Source organism: Rhinopithecus roxellana, chromosome 1 (genome assembly GCF_007565055.1).
Source record: "Rhinopithecus roxellana isolate Shanxi Qingling chromosome 1, ASM756505v1, whole genome shotgun sequence".
Classification (NCBI taxonomy): Eukaryota; Metazoa; Chordata; class Mammalia; order Primates; family Cercopithecidae; genus Rhinopithecus; species Rhinopithecus roxellana.
This window is the reverse complement of record NC_044549.1, coordinates 128,442,959-128,455,695: the sequence shown is the minus strand read 5'-3', so window position 1 is coordinate 128,455,695 and position 12,737 is coordinate 128,442,959. Positions and strand designations below refer to the sequence as shown.

Sequence of the window (12,737 nt, the reverse complement as noted above, 5' to 3'; positions counted from 1 at the left end):
CAGAAACACTGGTGCCATCCTCAGCTGTTGCTCCACTTTGGATGTTTGTCCCCTGACACCTCATGTTGAAATTTAATCCCCAGTGTTGGAGGTGGGGCCTAATGGGAGGTGTTTGGGTCATGGAGACAGATCCCTCATGAAGGGCTTGGTGCCATCCTGGTGGAGATGAGTGAATTCCTGCTATATTATTTTCCTTGAGAGCTGGTTGTTAAAAAAAAAAAAAAGAAAGAAAAAAAGGCTGGTCGTCTCCCCTCTCTTTCACCATTTGCTTGCGTACACCAGCTCCTCTTTGCTTTCCGCCATGAGTGGAAACAGCCTGTAGCCCTCACCAGAAGCAGATGCTGGTGTCGTGCTTCTTGTACAGCCTGTAGAACCATGAGCCAAATAAACCTCTTTTCTTTATAAATTACCTAGCCTCAGGTATTCCTTTATAGAAACACAAATGGACTAAGACAACCTGCCATCTTGAGACTTCTGCCGTCAGCTGCACAAGGGTTGCACCAGCAAGCACTGCCCGGTGCCCTGCTGCCGTCTCCTGGAGATGGCTGATTTTCTCCTGTTCCTTAGACTGTTGGGCCTGCTCTCCTTAACCAGTTCTAACAAGCCCTTGATATCCTCAACACACTATCAGCCATCACAGTGTGAATGGAATGAGGATTATTTTATTGCTGTGATGTGAACCTCATAGAAAAATGCACAGAAAAGTAACTAAAATAATGCAGCAAAGGACTAGAAAATGGAGGAAATGCCTATCTCCTACTGACATGCAAAGAAGCTGGAGCCAGTTGGATCAAACTGACCCAAGATTGCTCATGAGTATATGTATTCAACATGTGAAGATCACTTAGGAGTCCCACACACAATTGGTAAGTGAGAATCCTTTAAAGTTTAAAACTGGTGTCAGCAGGCACAGGGAACTACCCATTGGCACTAATGCTACAGCCATCTTGGAAAATATACCAAAATATCATCTATTTTCTTCCTCATTTCCAGTAAGTAAATGGCAACATTTCTTTCTAAGGAACCTGAAAAAATCTAAGGAACCATTTTATTCGGCTTGATACCAAAGTTATTTTAGTTTATAAGTATTCGCCATACGGAGAAGTTGAGATAAAAGCAAAGATATTCATAAATTACATTTTAAAAAAAGAGTTCTGATAGTGTTCACATATCTAAGCTCCCACAAAAGTCAGCATGAAAGCAGTAGCAGAGGAAAAGAGAAAACAGCTGAGCTGATATCACACAACAGCTAAATGGAAGGGAATAAATTGGCATAGCCAAATAGGCGATTTGACTATAGAAATTAAGAGCTTTAAAAATGTGCAAATCATTAGAATCAATCATTTTACTTCTAAAAATCTATCCTGAAAAAAAGAATCAAAAGCCAGAGATTCCTAAATGAAAAGGTGTGTTGTGGTTTTTGTTTTGTTTTGTTTTGTTTTGTTTTTTTGAGACAGAGTTTCCCTCTGTTGCCTAGGCTGGAGTGCAGTGGTACAATCTCCCCTCACTGCAGCCTCCGCCTCCCAGGTTCAAGTGATTCTCCTGCCTCAGCCTCCCAAGTAGCTGAGATTACAGGCATCAAGCACCATGCCCAGCTAATTTTTTGTACTTTTAGTACAGATGGGGTTTCACCATGTTGGCCAGGATGGTCTCTATCTCTTGACCTCGTGATCCACCTGCCTCGGCCTCCCAAAGTGCTGGGATTACAGGTGTAAGCCACAGCGCCTGGCCTGTAAACATATTTTTAAGTCTACTTAATGACATAGGAAAATATTAAAGTTAAAATGATGGGTGAAAAAATTTTAAAAGCTGTATATGCAGTATAATCAAAATTACATTAAAATATTATTTTACATAGAAAAAAGAAAAGATATAAATGCACCAAAACATTAACATTGTTTATCTCTGCATGATGAGATTGCGAATGATTTCTTTTTTGAGACAGAGTCTCATTCTGTTGGCTGGGCTGGAGCGCAGTGGCACGATCATAGCTCACTGCAGCCATAGCTTACTCCAGGGCTTATGCGATCACCCTGCCTTCATAGTTGGGATTGCAGGTGTGTGCCACCACACCACACTTTATTCAATTTTTTTTTTTTTTTTTTTTTTTTGGGCAGTCTCGCTCTGTCGCCCAGGCTGGAGTGCAGTGGCGCGATCTCGGCTCACTGCAAGCTCCGCCTCCTGGGTTCCCGCCATTCTCTCGCCTCAGCTTCCGGAGTAGCTGGGACTACAGGTGCCCGCCACCACGCCGGGGTTTCACTGTGTTAGCCAAGATGGTCTCGATCTCCTGACCTCGTGATCCACCCGCCTCGGCCTCCCAAAGTGCTGGGATTACAGGCGTGAGCCACTGCGCCCGGCCTTTTTTTTTTTGAAATGGAGTCTCCCTCTGTTGCCAGGCTGGAGTGCAGTGGTGCCATCTCGGTTCACTGCAACCTCCACCCCCTGGGTTCAAGTGATTCTCCTGTCTCAGCCTCCCAAGTAGGTGGGACTACAGGCGTGCGCCACCACGCCCAGCTAATTTTTGTATTTTTAGTAGAGACCATGTTTCACCATGTTGGCCAGGATGGGCTCAATCTCCTGACCTGGTGATCTGCCCACCTCGGCCTCCCAAGGTGCTGGGATTACGGGTGTGAGCCACCACGCCCAGCCCTTCAATATTTTTAAAGATTATGTAAAGAAAAGCATAGCTTCTACACACAGTTCAGGAGTCAGAGCCCTGAGTGAAATGGAGTATAAGGCTGATGGAAGGTTGCCCCTGGCTTTGAGGATCATCTTGCTAAATGACCAGAGTCTGTTTTGCATCTGGAAGAGTCATGTTCCCCGTCTCAGAGAGAACCTGCAGTCCTGGCCACACCTTCTGAGCTTCTGTTATTAAGATTCTGTGTGGTGTGTAAGCGGCTGGGAGTAAATGTGAAAACAGTCCTGCCAACTACCTTCTCTGCCCCATCACCACTCACTTCACTTCCCTCATCCCAATCCTCACCCCAGAAAGTCAATATTAAGCTTCCCTTTGGAGGAGCCCCTCTTCTTTCTTTTTTTTAACCAGTTTTATTTTTTCTCTGAAGCAGTATCAAACATTAGAACAAATTCACCCACACACAATGATGGCCTCTAAATATTTGAAGATTATGTTGGTCTCCATGAGAGGGTTTCTTTGTTTCAGACTAAACCAAATCAGGTCCTTGTGTGATATTTCCCAAGCCTCTTTTTATCCTGCCAACCCTCCTTGGAGGTCACACTCGGAATTGTCAAGGGTCACTTAATAGGCAGTGCCTGGAGTCAACACTGGCCCTGTGTTCTGGCCAGAAAGACACACTATAATTCTGCTGAGTCTGCAAAGAGTGTTCAAGGGGCATTTGTGTCCTTAGCTGCTTGTGCAGCATCTCAGCCTGCCGTGTCGAACTCAAACCCAGAGCTGTGTCAAATGAGTCGCTGTTAGATCAGCACTCCCCTCTGCTGCACTTGTGCACTGGCTGGGGCACTAGGTTACTGGTGCTAATCATGCTCAGCCAGCTAGGAGACTCAGGTCAGTGCCCATCTCTGCTGCCACCTGCAGGGCCCTGGCAGTGAGGTCTGGAGAAGGAAGAGAAGGGGCAGGGAACCCCACACATTTTGCTGGTCATTTCCCATCCTGGTCCTGCCACGGGAACCCCCTCCTTCCACCTCCATTACCCACTTTAGGCAGAAACATATCTCATTCTTTCTTCTTTTCTCCAAGAATCTTCCCCCAAAATCTTGGCATCTCCTATAGCACATCTGTACCTTTGCTATATCAGTGGGCCTTGTTCTTCCTGTAGGACTCCTCTTGGAAAGCTAATTCCCCCTGACATTAGAGAATTTTATCAAATTGCTGAGTATCCCCCCTTCCCTCTCACAGACCCCATGGCATGCTTAGATCACAGTAGAAGACATTTCCTCTGCTGCCAAACCCATGGCACTCTGAGGCTGACCATGTCCACCTCATCCCCTCAGCTGTCTTCTCTTTGCTGCTATTACCATGTTCCAAGCAGACTTTGGAGCATCTCCCCCACAGCAGCATGGACTTTGGCAGATTTCTTGGGGACCAGCGATGTCCTAACCTGTTTGCTTTTCCAGGGCTGATGTTTGCAGGTTGTTTTTTTTTTTTTTTTTAACCAAAGCAGAAATCATCCTGTATCCTTATGCAATTCTTCCGGCAGGCTCCAACAGATAAATAAAGCCCACCACCCTCCATGAGTCTACCTTTCCCAGCAGAGCACCTGGGTTGGTCCCGAAGCCTCCAGCCACCTGCACACCTGCCAGGGCCTCTCTGGGGCAGCCATGAAGTCCCTTGTCCTGCTCCTTTGTCTTGCTCGGCTCTGGGGCTGCCACTCAGCCCCACATGGCCCAGGGCTGATTTATAGACAACCGAACTGCGATGATCCAGAAACTGAGGAAGCAGCTCTGGCGGCTATAGACTACATCAATCAAAACTTTCCTTGGGGATACAAACACACCTTGAACCAGATTGATGAAGTGAAGGTGTGGCCTCGGGTAAGTGGACCTGCTGTGTATGAGCTGAAATAATTTGTATATGGAGCTCAACCAGGTGCCTCAAAAGTTCACCATCTCCCAGTGCAAATGAAACCACAGCGGAGTAAATACTTTGATTTCTTCCCAGGAGTGAGGGAAGGGGCAGGCAGAGACCAAGAGAGGAGACATTCTGTACAGCAGTCATGGCTCTCAGGAGGGAGCTGGGTAGGGTGTGGGGTGGTGTGCAGAAGAAAAAGTGCTTCAATGGTAGTTTGCAGATCACAGGTGGAAAGTGTAACTTGCTGGAAAAACTAAGACCCAAGAAACCAGCTCCTGGTTGCCACGTTACCACTGGCTGAAAATCATGTATCTGTCTTTGGTTTGGTTTCTCTCTGACAAAGACTGAGAATGAATAAAACTAGCATCTGGCAGATGCCTACTATATGCCAGGCCCGTTCACATAGATTATCTCATTTACTCTTTCCCAGTCCTGCCTCCTGGTGCTGTGTGGTGCGTATATTGTTCTTGTCTTACACAAGAGGAAACCAAGGCTCTGTTGTGTGTGTGTGTGTGTGTGTGTGTGTGTGTGTGTGTGTGTTTTGGTCCAAGATCATATAATTACTAAGTCTTCAGGCTGGGATTTGATTCCAGATCTGTGTTCCTTCTTCTATACAAACTGCCTCCCTAAGAGAGTTACCCACATCCCAGAGAGAAGTCTTGGCATAAACAGGATTCACCTCCTCACACGCTAGACAGGAAACCAACACAATCTGAAGCCAGTGACAAGAAAAGTCAAGCTGGAAATATGCCTCAGGGATCAGTAAAGAGATTTGGAGAGGCGGGAAGAAGCTGTCTGTCTACTGCCTGTTTTGAAATTAGATTTTATTTCTGATGAATGACAATTCTTTCAGCAAATATGTATTACAAGCCTTCCTTGGACAAGAACCAGAGATATTAGGTTGAACCATATAAAACTGCCATTTTTCTATATCTAAAGCAAGCAAATATTGACTGTGTTAATGGTTCGACCTAATACAATGGTAAAAAAGGCATAATATGTGCCCACAAGAGTTTACAATCTAGGTTGGAAAATAAGGTCAACAACAGGAAGCCTGGACCGGCTGACAACTGCCATCCATCTCACAAAGAGACAAAATATTTGAAACCAGGATTGCTCTGGATGGATTTTAAGAGTGCTGCAGCCATATTAAAGCACAATGGTGGTTAGGAGGAAACGCTGATAAATTCAGGGGAAATGAACACGCAACATGCACATCTGAGGGAACAGGTAATAATGAATGGGCATTGTGACTTTCACTAAAGGCAGAGCCTCAGAGTTGGGTTCCTTGAGAAACTCAGGTGTACCCAGTTCCTGTTCTTCAGAGCTGTGGACGCTTTCAGGCAGTCACTCTGCACACGCCTGGACATCATAAAAATGCAGAGCTTCTCCCAGGGAAGATGCTGAGGCTTCAGGTATTAGTGAGCCAGGCAGAACCAATGAGAGGCAAGCAGAGCTGGGCTGAGAGAAGAAAAGGCATACTTGTACCTTCTGGATTTTTCAGGCTTCGAAGACAGGATACAAAAACAGGTGAACTGACAAGAACATCTCCAAGGATTGTTGCAAGCTCCCTCATGTCTACACTAGTGATACCCAGTTTCCTGTCAGAGGGAGACTCGCCCTTCCCCATTACCGCCAGCAGGGGGAAGTAGAGAGCGGCATAGTTGCAGGCCGGCATCTGCTGCACAAGCCGAGACAAAGGAAAAGCCAAGGACAGCAGCAGCAAAACCCTCTAGGAGGGAAAAGAAAATGGAGGAAGGAAGGAAAGTAATAAAAGGAAGAAAGAAATAAGGAGAGGGAGGGATAGAGGAGACTAAAAAAAAAGACAGTAAGATATTACCCTACACAATCTTATTTTGCAGCTTATCTGAGAAAAATCCAAACCTGGATTTTCCAAAGCAATGCTTGAAGAGTGAAATCTTAAAAATAATAAATAAATAATAAATACAAATAAGCGTTAATACTCATTTGTAGTTTCCAAATAGGGCTCAGAGTGAGGGCTGTGGCTCCATCGACTTGTTCAAGCCCAGGACCTCCTCTGCTTTGCGAGCATCGTCTGGTGCTCCCATAATCGACAGACGAAGACCAGACAAGCCCTGGTCATTGTCCTGCCCACGGGCCAGTTCAGAGCTAGACGGAGTTGCAGACTGACAATAAGAATGACATTTCCCTCACCTCTCCAAAAGGGGCGTGTGCTCAAGCCCAGTGAGGGCGCACACCGTGGCCCACACCACAGGATCAGGGGAATGGGCTGCTCACGGCTTCACTCTTTGTCTCCGCAGCAGCCCTTTGGAGAGATGTTTGAGATTGAAATAGACACCCTGGAGACCACCTGCCATGTGCTGGACCCCACCCCTGTGGCACAATGCAGCGTGAGGCAGCTGAAGGAGCATGTGAGTACCCTTCTTAGGGTGGCTGTGGGTGGTCCTTCGGCCAGCTCCACCGATTCAGCCAGCTTCTCAACCTGCCTTCTTGGCTAGCCAGGGTACAGTTTCTAAAATTGCCATTTGTGGCCGAGCGCGGGGGCTCATACCTATGATCCCAGCCCTTTGGGAGGCCGAGGCAGGTGGATCACCTGAGGTCAGGAGTTCCAGACCAGCCTGGTCGGCAGGGTGAAACCCCGTCTCTACTAAAAGTACAAAAATTAGCTGGGCGTGGTGACGGGCACCTGTAAATCCCAGCTACTCAGGAGACTGAGGCAGAAGAATCGCTTGAACCCGGGAGGCAGAGGCTGCAGTGAGCCAAGATCCTGCTATTTCACTCCAGCCTGGGCAACAACAGCGAATCTCTACCTCAAAATAATAATCATCATCATCATAAATAAAATTGCTATTTGATGCCACCTGCCCTGAGGCTGATTTTTACAAGCGTTTAACTATATTGTTGTATCCCTGAAAGCAGAGAGTGCCATGTTTCAGTATTACCCAAAGAAGGCGATTTTGCAAGGTCACCTTTGACAGCCATGCCTGGAGGAAGCCTTCCCGGGGTGTGAAGGGGAAAGGCAGCCATCCTCACGTGGGTTTCTTTCTCCAGGCTGTCGAAGGAGACTGTGATTTCCAGTTGTTGAAAGTAAATGGCAAGTTTTCCGTGGCGTACGCAAAATGTGATTCCAGTCCAGGTACAGATGACTATTCTTATTCTTATTTTTTCCTTGTAGAGAAAGTGGGGAAAGGATCTGAATGATTTTTAACCTAAGTAGTTCTAGCCGCTTTGTCGGTGAGGAAAAGTAGAAGCCAAATTTCCTGGGTTCTGGGATTTCAAAATTGTGTTTTAAGAAGCTGTTCTTGGCCTGGTGCGGTGGCTCATGCCTGTAATCCACCCACCCGAGGCGGGTGGATCACCTGAGGTCAGGAGTTCCAGACCAGTCTGGCTGACATGGTGAAACCCCCATCTCTACTAAAAATATAAAAATTAGCTGGGTGTGGTGGTGCTTGCCTGTAATCCCAGCTACTAGGGAGGCTGGAGCAGGAGAATCGCTTGAACCTGGGAGGCAGAGGTGGCAGTGGGCCGAGATCGCGCCACTGCATTCCAGCCTGGGTGACACAGAGTGAGATCGTCTCAAAAAAAATACAAAGAAGTTATTGTTATTGGAGGTGAAAATTGCCCCGTGATGATAAGGGCTCCTGCAGAAATGTCAGCATGGCACGAGCTGCTTGAAGGTTTAGTAAGAAGCAGTGAAAGTGCCTGAAGCCATTTGGGGCGTGCCTTAGCCCTTGCTAACCAGCAGAGCTGGGGCGATGCCACGGAGACTGGCTGCCCATATCCGGGTTTCCTCTCTCCGAGCAGATTCGGCCGAAGACGTGCGCAAAGTGTGCCGAGACTGCCCCCTGCTGGCCCCGCTGAACGACACCAGGGTGGTGCACGCGGCGGAAGCTGCCCTGACCGTCTTCAACGCCCAAAACAACGGCTCCAATTTTCAGCTGGAGGAAATTTCCCGGGCTCAACTTGTGGTAAAGACTGAGATTCTTTTGACAGGTTGAGCAATTCGGTGGCACTTCGGGAATGTACTGCACGTGGTGAATCGGGAGGGAGGGAAGAACAGGTGCAGGGGCAGGGAGGAGAAAGCAAGGAGAGGGTTGTTTGGAAAGGGAAGAAAGCATCCGAAGGGGTATCAGGTCCCTGAGTGTCATGAGGACCCCCAACACCCTCGGCTCCTCCCCCATGCTGAGCCACTGTAACATCCAGCAGCCACAGTTGCAGGCAGGTACATCCCCACTCCCTCAGTTCCAGCTAAAACCAAAGCTCTGTGTCAGCGGGTAGAGGTTCCCACGTCGGCCAGAAGCACTCTCTGTAAATTCGCTGGGCTCCATCATCACCCATCTCTGCTGAACATCTGCCACACACTCGTAATTAATACTCACTTGTACTGACGAGCTTATAATGGTAAGATCCTAAAATGCCTTTCGAGTCACTGGAGAAAACATCTCATTGTACTGTGGGTGGTTTAGCACATTTGAATGCAACAGAATTCAAATGTTTAAGAAAATGTATTCTGGATATCAGCCATGGCCATACTTGGAAATACCCTAGTATAGATGGCAATTCTATTAATCAGATATGTGATTCTCAGAACATCCCCACCCCAGACTAGACCGAATAATAGATATTTTATTGTGTCCATATGCTGCAACTACTATAAGAAAAAAAAGCTCAAGTGATATCTTCCATACTTTCATCTAAATCTTTTCGTTTGAATCTGCTCTATGAAGTAGGTGGAAGAGGTATTAATCTCTTCACTTTCCCACCCTATCTTGGAGTAACCTGAACCTTGGGTCTCAAGTGCAGCCCAAGAGCGAGGGCTATGGGGAGGAAGGGTTCCCACTCCTATCAGTCTAAGGCTGGCCTGTTTCCTATCTGCAAACTCACCTCCAACCTGAAGGATCTGTGATGGATACTTGCCCCTCCTACAAGGAAGACACAATCCATATCTCTAAAGTACAAGCACTTCAGAACACAACCCCATAGCGACTGCCCTGTGTAAGCCATTGAGGGACATGCCTTCTGGGACCACGCATGGTCTGCATGAATGGCGCTCCCGGAAGGAGGCTACTTCCTGCTCTCCTTCTCTGCCCTTTTCATTCTAAGTCATGTTTCCTCAAGAGCATTTTCATGTACTCTTCTCAGCCCCTCCCACCTTCTACGTATGTGGAGTTTACAATATCTGGCACTGACTGTGTTGCTAAAGAGGCCACAGAGGCAGCCAACTGCAACCTGCTAGCAAAAAAGGTGAGTGGGCTGGGACCTTGGGGTGTTACCACTCAGACAGAGCTGTTTGTGGAACAGAACATCCCTGGGTAGTTTGTATCTTGGGGCTGCAGACAGAGAATAACAGTGCAAATGCCCGCTCCCTGTGGATCATGGCAGGTCTTTCCTTAGGGTGTCACCCCACCCCTTTAAAAGCCATCACCAAGTCATCTCACCCACTGCAAGCACATGGAGTTAGGAGAAAGACAGAGGCTATTTCCTAATGAAGCCAAGTCAAGTCACGCCCAGCCACTGGGAGTGTGACGTGCACATTTTCTAGGCATATAACTCTGATATGAAACTTTCAAGTCGTTGAGCTGATAATATACACTTCTAGGATTTTAGTCTAAAGAAATCATCAGTGGCTGGGGTGGTGGCTCACGCCTGTAATTCCAGCACTATGGGAGGCCAAGACGGGTGGATCATGAGGTCAGGAGATCGAGACCATCTTGGCTAACATGGTGAAATCCCGTCTCTACTAAAAATACAAAATAATTAGCCAGGCGTGGTGGTGGGCACCTGTAGTCCCAGCTACTCGGGTGGCTGAGGCAGGAGAATGGTGTGAACCTGGGAGGTGGAGGTTGCAGTGAACTGAGATCGCACCACTGTGCTTCAGCCTGGGCAACAGAGTGAGACTCTGTCTCAAAAAAAGAAATCGTCAGTGACATTTGACAGAATATATCTATAAAAATGATTTATTATAGATACAAAGAGACCAAAAAAGAGAGATCTGTATGTCCAACAGGAAGGTGTCATTGAATAATACATGCACATCAGTAAATAGAAAATTGTGCAGATGCTAAAAATTGTGTTTTCAAAGAATAATGAATGATATGAGAAAATGCTATTGTGGCAAGTGAAAAAACACAGAATACAACATCGTATAGTCACAATGATCTCAATTTTTAAATCATATTTAATAGTATTTTAAAATAAGAAAGAAATGCATCAATGTTAACCCTCATTCTTTCCAGGTCACCACCAGAAAGGGATTATGGGTAATCTCTCACTCTCAAAGTATTTCTGTATTTCCATATTATATATAGAATCATATACCTTCCACAAGCAGAAACTATAACTTTAAGAAAAATGGTTTCTCAAACTAATTTAAGGTTGGAGTGTCAATGAAATTGAGGGGGGGGGATCCATTTTTTAAATCAGTTAAAATAACTCCTCTTTCTCTGTGGGCAGCAATATGGCTTTTGTAAGGCAACACTCAATGAGAAGCTTGGTGGAGAAGAAGTTGCAGTGACCTGCACAGTGTTCCAAACACAGGTAACAGCTCCATGAATATTCTTGCCTGCACCTTCAGAATACAATGACCTCTTCACATTTATGCAGTGCAGTGGTGATGACAGGACATTTGCTCTCCTGCGCTTCCCAACCTCACAGTATGAAATAAGACTAGGGTATGTGGAATCATCAACAAATGGAAGGATATTTTAGCTATGCCTTTCCCTCCCATGAACTAGTGACTACAGGGAAGAACCACCTTACTGTGTAGTTGACAAAGCCACCTTTTTATTTGTGGGAGGTGGGAGTGGTTTTCTGAGTTGCAGAGACCAGGTGGCCAGATCTACCTGGCAGCCCCCACTGGCTGCAGCTTCAGATGACAAAGAGGGTGGCACTGCTGGGCTAGGGTGAGCCATAGGTGGGGTGCTTTTACTCATGGGACATATGTGTGCAAGTCCACCATCACCAAGGCAATCCTGGCTGGGGCCAGGATAGGCCAGTCATCCCTCCTTGTAACCTTGATGACAATCCCCTGTACTTAGGTAGGTCCTTTCTTGCTAGACTCTTTGCAAATAAAAATGTATAATGTGATGAAATTGGGTGCCAGTGCCACCTGGACCTGTGGGTGGTCTTGACTGGGAGGAGGAAGCAAACTAACTGAAGGAAATGGTCCTTTTTCCAGCCTGCGACCCCACAGCCCCAACCAGAAGGTGCCAATGAAGCAGTCCCCACCCCCGTGGTGGATGCAGATGCACCTGCATCCTCTCCAGTTGGCGCACCTGGACCCCTTCCATCTGGCTCACCCATATACACCCATGTGTTCGCGGCAGCTCCCCCAGTGCTCCCGTTGCACCGGGCACACTACGACCTGCGCCACATCTTCATGGGTGTGGTCTCATTGGGGTCCCCCTCAGGAGAAGCGTTGCACCCCCGGAAAATACGCTCAGTGGTGCAGCCTAGTGTTGGTGCTGCTGCCGGGCCAGTGGTTCCTCCATGTCCAGGGAGGGTCAGACACTTCAAGGTCTAGGCTAGACATGGCAGAGATGAGGAGACATGGCAGAGAAAACATAGCCACCATTTTGTCCAAGCCTGGGCATGGGTGGGGGACCTTGTCTGCTGACCACGCAAGTGTCACATGTGATCTACATTAATATCAAGTCTTGAATCCCTACTTCCTGTCATTCCTCACAGGACAGAAGCAGAGGGGATGGTGGTTATGTTTGACAGAAGGCATTAGGTTGACAATTTGTCATGATTTTGATGGTAAGCCACCATGATTGTGTTCTCTGCCTCTGGCTGACCTTACGAAAACCATTGCAACTGTGACTTTGAAAGGTGCTCTTGCTAAGCTTATATGTGCCTGTTAATAAAAGTGCCTGAAATACCTTCCTTAATAAAGAAGGTTCTAAGCTGAGTGTGGTCATACTTATTGCCGACTTCATCCCAGTTCCCCTCACATGCATAGCCTTTTATCCCAACAACCACACAGTGTCTCCAATCAAAACCAAAGTGAAAATAGAACCAAAAGAGAACAAAAACCTGCTGTATTGCCAGATACAGGAAAAAGTGAGACTAGGATCTTCCCACAACTCATAAGATATGACCTTTTTTTTTTTTTGAGATGAGTCTCATTCTGTCACCCAGGCTGGAGTGCAGTGGCACGATCTCAGCTCACTGTAACCTCTGCCTCCCAAGTTCAAACGATTCCCCT

At 46.9% G+C, this 12,737-nt stretch overlaps 1 protein-coding gene across 1 annotated transcript; it reads left to right on the top strand.

Annotated features, from left to right (window-relative positions):
- The first annotated feature begins 4,115 nt into the window (after window positions 1-4,115).
- AHSG (alpha 2-HS glycoprotein) lies at window positions 4,116-12,440 on the top strand. The gene is made up of 7 exons (XM_010376611.2): window positions 4,116-4,512; window positions 6,832-6,942; window positions 7,583-7,667; window positions 8,336-8,499; window positions 9,674-9,775; window positions 10,985-11,068; window positions 11,709-12,440. The coding sequence occupies exons 1-7, from the start codon at window positions 4,300-4,302 to the stop codon at window positions 12,051-12,053; spliced, it is 1,104 nt and encodes a 367-aa protein (XP_010374913.2). The 5' UTR covers window positions 4,116-4,299; the 3' UTR covers window positions 12,054-12,440.
- The last annotated feature ends 297 nt before the right edge of the window (window positions 12,441-12,737 follow it).

Coding starts and splice junctions, on each gene's coding strand:
- AHSG (XM_010376611.2), top strand. CDS start 4,300: ATGAAGTCCCTTGTCCTGCTCCTTTGTCTTGCTCGGCTCTGGGGCTGC. Junction 7,668..8,335: donor AAAATGTGATTCCAGTCCAG/GTACAGATGACT, acceptor CTCTCCGAGCAG/ATTCGGCCGAAGACGTGCGC. Junction 11,069..11,708: donor GCACAGTGTTCCAAACACAG/GTAACAGCTCCA, acceptor TCCTTTTTCCAG/CCTGCGACCCCACAGCCCCA.